Source organism: Tetrao urogallus (assembly GCF_951394365.1).
Source record: "Tetrao urogallus genome assembly, chromosome: 36".
Lineage (NCBI taxonomy): Eukaryota > Metazoa > Chordata > Aves > Galliformes > Phasianidae > Tetrao > Tetrao urogallus.
Window position 1 is genome coordinate 32,705 of NC_136849.1, and position 13,903 is coordinate 46,607.

The window sequence follows — 13,903 nt, forward strand, 5'->3', positions numbered from 1 at the left end:
GGGTCGGGGGTGGCTGCCCACCCCAGTTGGATGCATGGGGGCTGTGGCACGGGGTGTCCCCAGGGTGTCCCCGCGGTGCTGGGTGGCACAGAGTGGAGCAGCTGTTGGAGGATTTCTGTGTCCTTGCAGGGAGGAACTGTCCCAGGCGTTGCGACAGCCTGGAGGCCTCTGCTGTCCCTATGTCACAAGGTGTCACACCCCTCCCCCCCCAACACCCAAAAGGGACAGTGCCACTTCCCCCCCTCCCCCCGCATCCAAAGGGGACAGTGCCACCTCCCACCCCTCAGCACCCAAAGGGGACAGTGCCACCTCTTCCCCCCCAGCACCCAAAGGGGACAGTGCCACCTCCCACTCCACAGCACCCAAAGGGGACAGTGCCACCTCCCACCCCCAGCACCCAAAGGGGACAGTGCCACTTCCCACCCCTCAGCACCCAAAGGGGACAGTGCCACCTCTTCCCCCCCCAGCACCCAAAGGGGACAGTGCCACCTCCCACCCCACAGCACCCAAAGGGGACAGTGCCACCTCCCACTCCACAGCACCCAAAGGGGACAGTGCCACCTCTTCCCCTCCCCACCGTCCTTCCCAAGGACACCCCAAGAGGCGGCGGTGCCACCAGCGCACGGACAGCACCGGGGATCGGCAGCGTCACCCACTGCTACCGGGGGTGGGGACACGGGGGGTGGGGACAAACAACCCCTGCGGCGCCATTCCCCCCCATCATAGGGTGTCAGTGCCCCTCCCCCCCCCCCCCCCGAGGGTTCCTGCCCCACCCCACCGTGCTGAGCCCCCAGCCAGCCCCACAACCCCGCGCTTGATGCTGCCCTCCCCCTCTGCATTTAATACCCCCCCCACAAATGAAAATCTATCCACCAAGATCAATATTACTCCTCCCCCCCCCTCCCAAACCCATACATCACCCTTAGGGCTAACATTGCCCCCTCCCCACCCACACATCCCCCCCCAAAATCTGCATTCCCACTCCCCAAATCCATATCCCTCCCCCCACGGCTATCATTGCTCTCCCCCAATCCCTTTTGCCCTCTCCCCCACCCTCACATCCCTTTTGCAGAGGGAACGAACCGCTCCCTACACCCACTCCCAGCCCCCCCTGAGTGGTATAACCCCCCCCCCCGCACAGACCCTCTCCTCAGAGCGCTCCTGCCCCCCTCTCCCCCCCGCCCTCACCAATTGCTTCCCACCCCGCTCCGGCCTCGGCGGCGCCTCCGGGAGGTCATGGTCCCTTTAAAACCTCCTCCCGACGTCTCTCTGTGATGACGTAAGCGGAAGGAGGGCGGAGAGCATCTCGGCGACGCCGCCATCTTCGGAAGGTCGACCGGGGGAGGTAAAGCCAGCAGCCGCCATTTTGAGTGCGGCGTTTGTTTTGCGACGTCATCACGACGCGCCTACCCGAGTGTTTTCATCCCTGGCGCCATCTTGGGAGTGGCAATGGAGGGCGGCGCGTGGACCAGAACCCTGAGGAGGGGCTTAAAAATAATGGGGTGGCGGGCGGGAGGGGGGAAACCCGGGGGCACCCCAAGCTGAACCCATAGGGCTGACACCTCGAGCTGAGGGCACACTAGGTGACAAGACCCCCCAAAGAGCCCCCTGTCCCCAGGGTCCCTTCCCTCCCACGTGACAGCACAGCCCCCAGGACCCCCCCTCAAACCCCCCTCCCCCCCCACTCCCACGGGCACCCCGAGGTGCCAACGAACCCCTCCTCCACGTGCTGGGGCTGAGCCCCACAGAGCACAGAAGCACCGTTTCCCCTCAGCTGCTTTATTCCCCCAGGCTGAGAACAGCCGCAACTCGCTCCACAAATGAACACGGCCTCCCCACGGCAGCCCAGCTCCCATCTGCAGCCATTTCAACCTTTCTCAGCACAAAAGCCGTGCCTGGAACAGGCAGCTGTTGGCTGCACTCCAGCACAGAGCAGCTGCCTTCAACCCCCCCCCCCCCCCTCCCCAAGGACAAAAAGCTTCTCGCAGCCTGGGCTGTAAACACACAGCCCTGTGCCAACAGCACAACAGAGCAAGCTGCAGGGAGGGCAGGAGGACACAGCCTGGCTCCTGAGCCTGTGGTTGGGATGGGACAGAGGCATGAGACACAGTGCTGCAGACCTTTGTGCCTCAACAGCCCCTAAAATGGTCGAGGGGATGTGGGATAGAGAGAAGGATACCACCCCAGTGCAGCCAAAGGGGCTCTGGGCTCCTGACCGTGGGCACGAATGGGAACCTGATGTCAGCAGGTGGCTCAGGGCTCGTCCCTGTACTTATTCCCAAGGTGCTGATGGCCCCAAGGGGCTGCAAGTGGCTGAGAGGCTGCAGGGCTCGGGGGTAAAAAGCTCCAGACGCATCTCTGATTCAGCCAACGGGACGCCAGGCTGCAGGATAAGGGTGAGGATAAGCGTCCAGGGCAGCCAAAGGGCTGTGGAGCTGTAGGACAAAGGCCAAGATGTGTCCCCAGGGCACTGCGAGGCTTTAGGCAAGTTCAGGATGTGGCCCAATGGCAAACTGGACCAGGGAGCAAGGGCAGGGATGAGTCCAGCACACAGCTGAGGGGCTGCAGGGCTTCAGGATGAAGCATCAGCCGAGTCCTCGATGAAACAGAAGCAGGGCTGAGCTCCCAAAGCCCCTAAAACACAGCTGAGGGGCTGCAGCTCAGCTCCCGAGTTGCTGCCAGGCTGTAGTTCAGCATTGGGAGCACAGAGGCACAGCATCCGTGGAGGGAAAAAAGAAATGGCAGGACAGGCATCCATCTGTGCAGCCCATCGCCTGGGGGGCGTCCATCTCTTCTTGCTCCTTTGGGGCTGGTGCCGAGTCATTAAAAGCAGACGATAAAATAAATTAAGAGGGCGGGCAGCCAGCAGGAGCGTGGGGCACCTGGAAGTGCTGGGATCCTCCCTCAGTTCACCAGCATCGCGTTGTCCTGCAGAGGAGCCCTGCAGGGAGACAGCAGGGATGAGGAAAGCAAGCTTCAAACAGAGGCAGCTGAAGGTGGCAGAGAGCCACGAGGCAAGCAATGGACAACAGAGCAGCACCGACGGGCACAGATACAGTCAGGGGTCCCCCAGGGGCATTTTGGGGACGGCAAGATGGATGTTGGCACCACAACACGGCCCGACAGGGCTGGAAATCACAACCCACGTGGCACTGGCCGTGCACAGGAGTGGCCAGCAGCAAAGAAGGGCTGTAAATTCTCCCCTCCCAGCACTCACCGTTCACAGCAGCAGAACACTGAGCAGGTCGAGGCGCTGTCACGACGGTACTTGCCCGACTTGGGGCTGTCCTTGCACTCTGCAATGTAGGCGTGGAGCTGGGACACGGGTGTTTCGCCCTCGCATTGGTGCTGCAGAGGCAGAACGGGGACAAGAGAGCACTTCAGCTGCACCAAGGGGGGACTCTGCCCCATGGCAGCGCCCTTGGAAAGAGCTCGGGATCTCGGCTGGGGCGCAGCCTCACCTTGATGGTCTCGTAGGAGCCAGTGATGAGGGCGATGAAGAGGCTGAGGACCATGTAGATGAAGAGGCTGATGAAGGTGTACAGGTAGATCTGGCTGAAGAGCCACACCAGGTAACTGTTCTGCTGCATCTCGGCGAAGGTGACGAACATGTCGTCCCCGTTGATGAGAGAGAAGAGGCATTCAGACACCATGGAAAGGGACCGGAACTGGGATGGGACAAAGCAGCCGTGTCACCTCCTGTCCCTTCCACTGCCAGGCTGAAAGCTCCCAAAAAGCCACTGCTCCTATTAAGGAGCAGAGCACCGCAATGGGAGCCTGGTCTAACCCACAAAGCAGGGCCCACCTCCCCCTAAACCAGAGCAGGGGGTCGCCCCGAGGTGGAAGGGAGCCCAGAGGTGGGTGAAGCCCACCCAGCCTTGTCGCAGAGAAGCTGAGAGAAGCACCTTGACGTGGTACGGCCCCAGCACGATCCATCCACAGAAGCAGTAGCCCAGGTAGATGACGGCCACGCAGCAGCAGAAGCGGATGACGTTTGGGAGGGCCACCCTCAGCGTGACGATGAGGATCTGGTGGCCAAAAAGCTGTCAGGGTTAACCTCCATCCATCGTGGAGGTGGGGAGAGGGGAACCCATGCACTCAGATGGGAGAGGGGAAGGGGACCCATGAGTTGAGTGAACGGGGATGACTCCCACAGAGGGTGGCAGCAGGGACAGGAGGTGAAGCATCCTATGTGACCCCACGGCGCCCAGCAGAGCACGGCACGGAACCGGGGACGCGCACAGCAGCCGTAGGATGGGCCCAAGGGCCACCAGTTGTCTCTGTGCTCTTGGAAACGTCCCCCTCGGGTGACAGGGCACCTCCCCAAAGCCACTCACGTTGTACTTTTGGAAGAAGGTGAGGTAGCGAATGACCCCGACCCAAACCAGCAGCGTGGAGGTGCCCAGGAGGATGCTGCAGACGTCGTAATCAGCAAAGTTCTGTGGGGACAGAGATGACGCAGGCCTGAACCAAAAGGAAAAGGGGACTCGGGGGTCCCACCAGGGCCAGGACCCCCCCCCCAAGAGGAGCAACCACCATCAGAGCTCTGCTCACATCGGGAGCACAGCGTGCTGCGGGCCCCCCTGGAGTGGGGGGACATCCACAGCAATGGCCAAACCACCAAAACGCACTCGGGGGTCTGCGTGCCCCCCCCCTACCTTGGACTCGATGCCGATCTTCATGATGGTTCCCAGCACGGTGAGGACATCGCTGATGACCAGCAGGATGTACCAACCGTTGAGGAACTCCATCCTGTCCGACAGGCACACGCTCTGCTTGTAGCGGCGCTGGAAGAACTGACTGAATTCCTGTGTGGGGAGGAGAAACCGGGGTCCTCAATGCATGGGGGCTGAGTGCTGCCCACCCCTCAGTACCCACGGGAGGGGAAAGGACCCATCAAGGCTGGAAAAGACCTCCAAGATCATCAAGTCAACCCCAACCCACCCCCGCTATGCCCACTAAGCCGCGTTCCTCAGTGCCACCCCTTGGAGACGGTGACCCCACCACCTCCCTGCACCTGACCACACATCTTTGCTAAATCCAGGCAGGAGCTGTGGCTTTGTTTGAGCACCCCCATGCTACAAAGGCATCCTGAGACACAGCAACACAGCCAGAATGCTGAAAAAAACCCAGCTTGGTGGCAAGCTCAACCCCACAAGCTCTAACAGGGACAGCAGCTAGCATGAGCGCTGCTTCCCCCCTCACTCACGTGCTGCAGCATCACGCCCCTGACGATGGAGCGGGCGCAGAGGACGAAGGAGAGCGAGCAGACGAGGATGACGACGACGTCGAAGAACAGCCGGAAGGAGTTGTCACCTCCAGGAGGCACAGCGACATCAAAGAGCGGCCCCAGCAGCGCTCCCAGCCAGCACGGCCTGGCATCTGTCCCCAGATGCCACCTCCGTCGCCACCGACGCAGCTCCTACCTCGGCCGAAGACGCTGTGGTCTTTGCACTCCTTGATGTCAGCCCGGTTGTCCAGGCGGATTTTCACCCGGCCGCTGTGCGCCTTGTTGTCAAACGTGATCTGGGAGAAGGGAGTTGCTTGTGAAACCGGAGGGACGACCCCCAGCCCTGCGCCAGCCCTGCTCACGGTTTGCACTCACGGTGATGGTGAAGGTGTAGCAGTCTGGGATTTCGTTGTTGATGATGGTCTGGATGTTGATGGCTTTCAGCTTGAATTGGATGGTGACGTTGATGAGCCTGTGGGAAGAGGGGGGGGGAAAATGTTCATTAAGAGCCCTCCTGGGGCAAGTCCAGAGTGCAACACAGCCCTGCACCAACGCCCAAAACGCAGCGCTGAGTCAAACAGCTGCAGCAGTGGGGAAATGTCTGCTTTGGGGCTGTGCACGGCCACAGGAGAAGGCATTGGAGGGCCAAACCGCAGCCCCAGCATCAGTGAATTGGGCTTTGGGGGGAGCTACGCTGCATCTCTCAGCAGCAGTAGCACTGCTGTCCCTTTGTCCAGCACCACCACCAACACATGGAGCTGAAACAACGACCTGATTGTGCTGAAAACCTGCCCCCGGGCCACCAAAACAAGGCAGTTTTGAGGGAAGGAAACAACCCTCAACCCTGAGTATTGCAGGGTAGAAACGGAGCCTCGGGGCCAGCTCTGCAGCCAACACTGACGGGAGACAGGGCCGGAAAGCAGCTGCTTCTTGTGCAATCACTCTGGTTTCACATCTCTCCCAGCCCAAGGGTAGATTTGTTTCTCTCCTATGAGGGTTTTAAGTGGTTTTTCATCCTGGCAGCGAGCCTGAGGCTCAAAGCACGAGGAAGTCCACAGGTCGGGCACGTGCTCAGCACCTGAAGGCTGCAGGGAAGGCAACGGCCATTACTTGTGAAATTTGAAGGTGAAGTTCTTGTAGCTGCGGTCCAGCTCTGGGGGCAGGGGATGTGGGTCTTCGGGGTCCACTCCCAAGCAGTCTGCAGGGAGGGAGAAACACCTTCAGGGAAGCCCGAAGACCCCAAGAGACCCCCGGTCCTTCTCAGCAAGTAGCAAACCAAAAACCCACGGCGGCCACAAATCCCCCCCTCCCTCCAAGACCCGGAGATGCTGTGGGATGGCTGAGCTCAGCCCCAGCCGTCCCTAAAACCAACCTGTGACAATTTTGGGGTCGATGTTGAAGGTGTCGTTGGCCGGATCGATGCGCCCCCTGCGATAGTACTGCTGGCACAGCATGAGGGCCGACTGGTTGCCCCCGCTCTGCCCTCGCACGTAGGCGTAGCGGCCGATGGTCTCGTTGGGAATGGCCAAGTACTGGGGAAGGAGACGCTCTCAGGAGCTGGATGCGTTCCCAAGCATCTTCCCTTCTCCACAGCCCCATTTTCTGGCGGCTCTCACCTTGTCCACGGCATAAAACACGCGCTCATAGAGGTCGTGTTGGGTGTAGACAGCATAGGAGTCGTCGGCGCCGTCCACGTAGTCCTTCAGGAAGAGGTGCTTGAAGGCGATGGTGTTCTCCTCCTTGAAGGTCACCACCATCTGGTTGCTGAGGCCAAAGAGGATGAGCTGACAGATAAAGGGACCAGGATTAAATCCCGCACCCGGCGGCTCTGTGAAACGGACCCAAAAACGCAGCCACGCCACCCCAAAAGGTGGAACTTGGTCTCCCAGGAAGGAGAACGGCATCACCCTCTGCGTGGGGGTCCTGAGAAGACGAGGAGCAGCTCCGTGTCTCCAGTTCTCCGCCTGTTTTCCACCCAAAAGCTCTTAACACTGCTGATTTCCTGCACAGCGGGGACCCACATGGGGCTCCATGGGGACCCACACGCGTCCCTCAGTGCCACCCCAGGCACAACAGCAGAGGGAGCACCGATTCCCCACCTCTCCACCGGCATTTTGCCCTGCCCACACGCTCTAAGCCTTTTCCCACACCGCTAATTACCCTGTGCTTATCAACAGGAGACTAATTACCCTGTGTTTATCAACAGGAGACGATTACGCTTCTGTAGATCAGCACAAGAGGCTGCTGTCAGCACGAGGGGTGGGGACAGGACGGGTCGCGGGTGACACGGGCAGCCCTCACATGCCAGCTTTTTCCTCCCTCATGACTACAACCTGCTGACTCCAGCAGTTTTTCTCTGCTACCCCCACGAGGGGGGAGGTTTTCTTTCTGCCTTTCTTTCTAGGGGCACCCCAAGTGTCCCCAGACACTCCAGCCCTCTCCTTTCCATCATCCCAGTCACTCCAGGGACACTCAGACTGCCTGCAAGGGCCCAGCACACCCCACAGTGTCCCCACATCTACATCCCCACGCCCAATGCCCGCCTCAGGGGTCCCCTCCTGTGCCCTGTCACCCCCACATCTCCTCACTCCACGCTCAGGGCTCTACGCATCACTCAAGTGACCCCTTCCCTTCCCTTTGCGCCCAGTCCCTTGGTGTTTCCTATCCCAGGGCTCCTCTATGATGCCCCCATGCCCCAAAACATTCCTGCACCTCCCCCAGTGTCCCCATGCCCACAGTCCTTCGCTGTCCCTTTCTCAGTGTCCCCAGGCCTCCTTGTCTTCAGTCTCCCAGCATTCATCACCCCCTCCATGGCATCCCCAAGCCCCAGGGGCTAACCCCCCCACCCCCCCATCACTGTCCCCAGGACTCCCAGTATCCAGTGGTGTTCCCAAGACTCAGGGCCACCTCACTCCAGCATCCCAATGCCTTCTGTCCCTTCAATATCCCTTTTTTGTGTCCCCAGGACTCCTCAGAATCCCAATGCCTGCTGTCCTTCCCTGTTGTCCCCATAGCATCTTTCCCCATCTCCCAGGGCCCACTGTCCCCTTCTTGGCATCCCCAAGCCCCCAGGACTCCTCAGAGTCCCATTGCCTGCTGTGCCTTCCTTCCTATCTCCAGTCCCCACAGCATCTCTCCCCATGTCCCAGTGCCTTCTGTGCCCCCAGTGTCCCCTTCTTGGTGTCCCCAAACCACCAGGACTCCTCGTAGTCCCAATGCCTGCTGTCCCTTCCCTGTTGTCCCCAAGCCCCACAGCATCTCTCCCCATCTCCCAGTGCCCACTGTACCCTCAGTGTCCCCTTCTTGACATCCCCAAGCCCCCAGGACTCCTCATTGTCCCAGTGCCTGCTGTCCCCAATCCCCAGAGCTATCCCTCCCCATATCCCAGTGCCTTCTGCCCCCTCAGCGTCCCCTTATTGGCATCCCCATGCCACCAGGACTCCTCAGAATCCCAATGCCTGCTGTCCCCAACCCCCAGAGCTACCCCTCTCCATGTCCCCATGCCTTCTGTCCCCTCAGTGTCCCCTTCTTGGCATCCACAAGCCCCCAGGACTCCTCAGAGTCCCATTGCCTGCTGTGCCTTCCTTCTTATCCCTTAGCCCCACAGTATCTCTCCCCATGTCCCAATGCCCATTATCCCCTCAGTGCCCCCTTATCGGCATCCCCAAGCCCCCAGGACCCCTCAGAATCCCAATGCCCCCTGTCCCCAACCCTCAGAGCACCCCTCCCCACGTCCCAACGCCCATTACCCCCTCAGCGTCCCCTCTCCACAGCCCTGACACCCTATACCCACTCCCCCCCACTGTCCCCATACCCAACCCCCATCCGCAGTGCCCCCAAACCCCACAGCTCCCTCGCCAGCATTCCTACGACCGCTGCCCCCTCCTCGGTGCCTCCACCTTCCACCCTCCTTCCTCTTACCGCCCTCCTCTGGTCCCCCCCAGCCCCATTCCCCCATTCCGCCCCCCAGACGCCCCCCGGCCCCACCTGCACGGTGACCAGCAGGATCTTGGCCAGCTGCAGCCCGAGCTTCACGGGCCGCCGTCCCCTCGCCCGGTACTTATCGCAGGGGCTCATGAAGAAATACTTCAGGCGGCGCCGCAGCTCCTCCTCCTCCTCTTCCTCCTCCACCGCCGGAGCCTCCGTCGCTCCATACCCGGGCGCACGGCTCAGCAGCCGCTCCGTCTCTGAGGGGATCGGGTGAGTGAGGAGCCGGCACCGCGGGATCCCCCCGCCCCGCTCCCCCCATCGCCGCCCGCGGCCTCCGCTCACCGGATGGGGCCGCCATGACGCCGCCACTGCGCGGCTTCGGCCGCCCCCCTCACGTGACCGGAAGACACCGCCCCGCCCTTTGGCCAAGCCCATTCAGCCCTAATCTCCCCCAATCGCTGCTAAGTATGCCGTAGCCCCGCCCATTGGTTGCTATGCTACTGTAGCCCCGCCCACTCGTTGCTATGGTAATGTAGACCCCCCCACACACTCTTTGCTATGATACAGTGTCCCAGCCCACTCGTTGCTATGGTACCGTAGCCCCGCCCCCTGGTTGCTATGGGACTGTAACCCCGCCCATTTGTTGCTATGATACCATACCCCCCCACGCTCGTTGCTATGACGCAGTGACTCCACCCATTGGTTGCTATGGTCCCATAAACCCCGCCCACTGGTTGCTATGCTCCCGTATCTCCACCCATTCGTTGCTATGATACAGTGACCCCGCCCACTGGTTGCTATGATACCATAGCCCCGCCCACTCGTTGCTATGCACTCTGGTGATGCTGTAGGACAGGAGGGCTGCTCTCATGCTCCACCCCCTGACCTCTGACCCCTCCAGTGCCCCCTGACCTCTCCCCACATCCCATCCTTTCCCACACGTGCCCCATGCCCCATGGACGTCCCCACCACCCAGGCCAGCCTCCCCTCCGCCCCACATCACCACCACCACACCGTCCTGGCTGTGCCGCCATTTATTCCTCACTTGGGCAGGACTGTTCCCCACACCCCCCCTCCTCAGGGCATCCCCGACAGCGGCTTCCAGCTGCAGCCAGAGCCCGTCCTCGGCACGAAGGATCAGCTCAGTCCTGCGGCGCGCCGGCCTCGCCGGGTCTGGCCTGACAGCGAAGTGCGCGAGGGTCAGCGCCGCCACCACCTTCAGCTCGGCCATGGCGAAGCTCTGCCCGATGCAGTTCCTGCCACCAACATCCCCACGTCACCACGGGGCCATTGCTTTCCCCATGACCATCTCTGGCCGCCACCACCTCACGGCCAACTGTCCTGATGGCCACCACCATCCCATTTTCCACACCACCACCCTATGGCCCAACATTCCCATGGCCACCATCATTCCATCGGCCATTACCACCAATTTATGGCCAATATTCCCCATGGCCACCATCATTCCATTGGCCATTACCATCACCTTATGGTCACCAACCTGTGTCCAACATTCCCCATGGCCACCGTCCCATTTGCCACACCACCACCCCACAGTCAACATTCCCATGGCCACCATCATTCCATTGGCCATTACCACCAATTTATGGCCAATATTCCCCATGGCCACCATCCTACTGTCCTCACCACCACCCCATGGCCAACATTCCCCACGGCCACCATCATTCCATTGGCCGTTACCATCACCTTATGGTCACCAACCTGTGTCCAACATTCCCCATGACCACCATCCCATTTGCCACACCACCACCCCATAGCCAACATTCCCATGGCCACCATCATTCCATTGGCCATTACCCTATGCCCAACATTCCCATGGCCACCATCCCATTTTCCACACCACCACCTTATGCCCAACATTCCCATGGCCACCATCATTCCATTGGCCATTACCACCTACTTATAGCCCATATTCCCCATGGCCACCATCCCATTGGCCACATACCACCCCATGGCCAACATTCCCCATGGCCACCATCATTCCATTGACCATTACCATCACCTTATGGTCACCAACCTGTGTCCAACATTCCCCATGGCCACCATCCCATTTGCCACACCACCACCCCATAGCCAACATTCCCATGGCCACCATCATTCCATTGGCCATTTCTACCACCTTATGGTCACCAACCTGTGTCCAACATTCCCCATGGCCGCCATCATTCCACTGGCCATTACCACCCCCCTTATGCCCAATATTCCCCATAGCCACCATCCCATTTTCCACACCACCAACCCCATGGCCAACATTCCCCATGGCTGCCATCATTCCATTGCCCACACCACCAACTTACAGCCAACATTCCCCATGGCCATACCAAACTGTGTGGTCACCATGACAACCACGGAGTCAGGGTGACAACCGCCTGCCATGGCATCACTATCCTGATGACCAACACCATTCCATTGGCCACTGCCACCACCCTACGGCCAACTGGTCCAATGGCCACATCATTGCATTGGCCATACTACCACTATATGGCCAAATGTTCCCATTGCCACACCAAAATATGTGGTTCCCATGGTGACCACAGAGCCAGGGTGACAACCAGCCCTTCTTGGCATCACGGTCTCCACGGCCGCCACCATTCCATTGGCCACTACCACCACACTTCGGCCAACTTTCAACATGACCACAACAAAATGTCTGGTCCCCATGATGGCATCAAGGTGACAACTACTTCCTGGGGTGGTGGGGGTGGCACATGGGAACACTTGTGTCCCCCCCATGGTTCACCTGGGCCCAGCGTGCTCCCATGGCCACCACCACCCCCTTGACTACACCACCATTCCCGTGGCCACATCAACATCTGTGGTTCCCATGACAGCCACAGGATCAAGGTGACAACCACCTCTTCTTGGCACGACTTTCCCCACGGCCACCTCCATTCTGTTGGCTGCACCACCACGCTACGGCCCCCCGTGCCAAAATGTGTGGTCCCCATGGTGGCATCGAGGTGACAACCACCTCCTGGGTGCTGGGGGTGGCACGTGGGAACACTCGTGTCCCCTCCATGGCTTACCTGGGCCCAGCAGAGAAAGGAATGAAGGCCAGTGGGGACCGTCCCTGGCTGTTCTCTGGGCTGAATCTCATGGGGTTGTAGACCTGGGATGACAAGGACACCAGCAGATGGTGGATGACATGGATGTGGTGACGGGGGACATCCCGCTGTCCCACGGCCACATCGTGGTGGACTCGTGGCTCTACCTGTGGCTCGGGCCAGATATCCGGATTGTGGTGGGTCCCGTAGATGCTCATCATGCAGATGACCCCTAGAGGGACAGAAACGTCTGCATTACAGACGTGAGACAAGGAGGGATGGGAACAACAGGGACATCGTGCCCCACACGAGCCGTACCCTTGGGGATGACGCGTCCATCACGCGTGGTGATGTCCTCAGTGCAGCGCCGGGACACGGCGGTGACGGGCGGGTTGCAGGCGAAGGCTCTCCTTGATGCACATGGTGGTGAAGGGCAGGAGGGACAGATCGTCCCTGGGGGGCGAAGGATGGTGGCGCCACGTTCCCCGAGCTGCGTGGCAGGGAGGGACGGCGGGGATCTCTCACCATTCGATCTCCTCCGCGTCCCTGCCCTTGAGGAGCTGATGGACCTCCTGGCGGCACTGCTCCTGGTAGTCTGGGTGGTGGGCCAGGTTGTAGAGCAGCCAGGCCAACCCGCTGGCCGTCGTGTCGTGCCCTGTGGGGGCATGGGGTGAGTGGGGGGGACAACACGGGGTCCCCCGTGGCAGCAGGTGGCCTTCCCTCACCCTCGAACATGAAGGTGTCAGCTTCGGCTGCGATGTCCTCGTCGGACAGAGTGTTGCCGTCCTCATCCTGCAAGGGTGACAAGTGGCAAGCAAATGGTCTCCCGGTGGCCACCATGTGACACTCAACCCTCTCCAACGCCCTCGTGGCCACCAACGGTCATCCCGGGGCAACCAGAATAGGGCCAGTCCTTAATATGGCCACTGTTACCCTCTTGATCACCATGGTTCTCATGCCAACAGTCTACAGCCAGCGCTGCCCTGTGGCGCCAGCATCCCACTGGTCACTACCACCACATTACAGCTGGCTTTCGCCGTGGCCACCACACTGTAGCTGCCAACCCTTCCAAAGGTCACCAGTGTCCTGCTGCGACCCCCACCGTACGGCCAAAACATCCCACGGCCACCACCATTCTCTTGGTGCATACCATCTCCTCTTGACCCCCTCATCTTACAATCAACCTTCCATTCGGCCACCTCACTGCAGTCAATCTCCTCCGCTGTCCCGACCTTTCTTTTGCTCACCACAATCTCCCTAGGGCCCCTATGACCTCCTCCATAGCCCCAGCCCCATGGCCACCCACCTCCATAGTCCCAACCCTCCTCTTGCACACCATGACCTCTTGGTGTCCACCATGCCCACCCTACGGCCACCATCCTACAACCAACCCTCCCCACGGCTGCCACAGTCTCCCTATGGCCACCACAACCTTTAGTGGCCACCACCTTACAGCCAGCCCTCCCCACGACCACCGCTGTTCTCTTGGCCATCACCACTTCCTTGCCAACATCCATTCCCTTATGGCCACAATCCAGAGCCCTCCCCGTGGCCCCTATGACCTCCCCATGGTCAATATTTTCCATAGCCCCAACCTTATGGCCAATCACCTCCATAGTCCCAACCCTCCTCTTGCACACCATGACCTCCTGATGACCACCATGCCCTCCCTACGGCC

The 13,903-nt window shown here is 60.4% G+C and overlaps 2 protein-coding genes across 2 annotated transcripts; both read right to left on the reverse strand.

Moving 5' to 3' along the window:
- Positions 1 to 2,904: 2,904 nt before the first annotated feature.
- MCOLN1 (mucolipin TRP cation channel 1) lies at positions 2,905 to 9,595 on the reverse strand (the record flags this gene model as incomplete). The annotated part of the gene is made up of 13 exons (XM_079547962.1): positions 2,905 to 2,941; positions 3,218 to 3,348; positions 3,462 to 3,668; positions 3,906 to 4,028; positions 4,338 to 4,439; positions 4,659 to 4,808; positions 5,210 to 5,316; positions 5,427 to 5,526; positions 5,606 to 5,702; positions 6,341 to 6,428; positions 6,603 to 6,762; positions 6,847 to 7,014; positions 9,218 to 9,595. 13 exons carry the CDS (start codon positions 9,593 to 9,595, stop codon positions 2,905 to 2,907), a joined length of 1,848 nt encoding a protein of 615 aa, XP_079404088.1.
- A 642-nt stretch (positions 9,596 to 10,237) lies between these two features.
- LOC306956683 (cytochrome P450 4F4-like) lies at positions 10,238 to 13,173 on the reverse strand (the record flags this gene model as incomplete). Its single annotated transcript, XM_079547963.1, is given in 9 exon segments — positions 10,238 to 10,258; positions 10,260 to 10,416; positions 12,208 to 12,290; positions 12,393 to 12,457; positions 12,544 to 12,619; positions 12,621 to 12,678; positions 12,751 to 12,880; positions 12,951 to 13,017; positions 13,159 to 13,173. Coding segments are annotated over 9 exon segments (672 nt in total).
- Between the last annotated feature and the right edge of the window lie 730 nt (positions 13,174 to 13,903).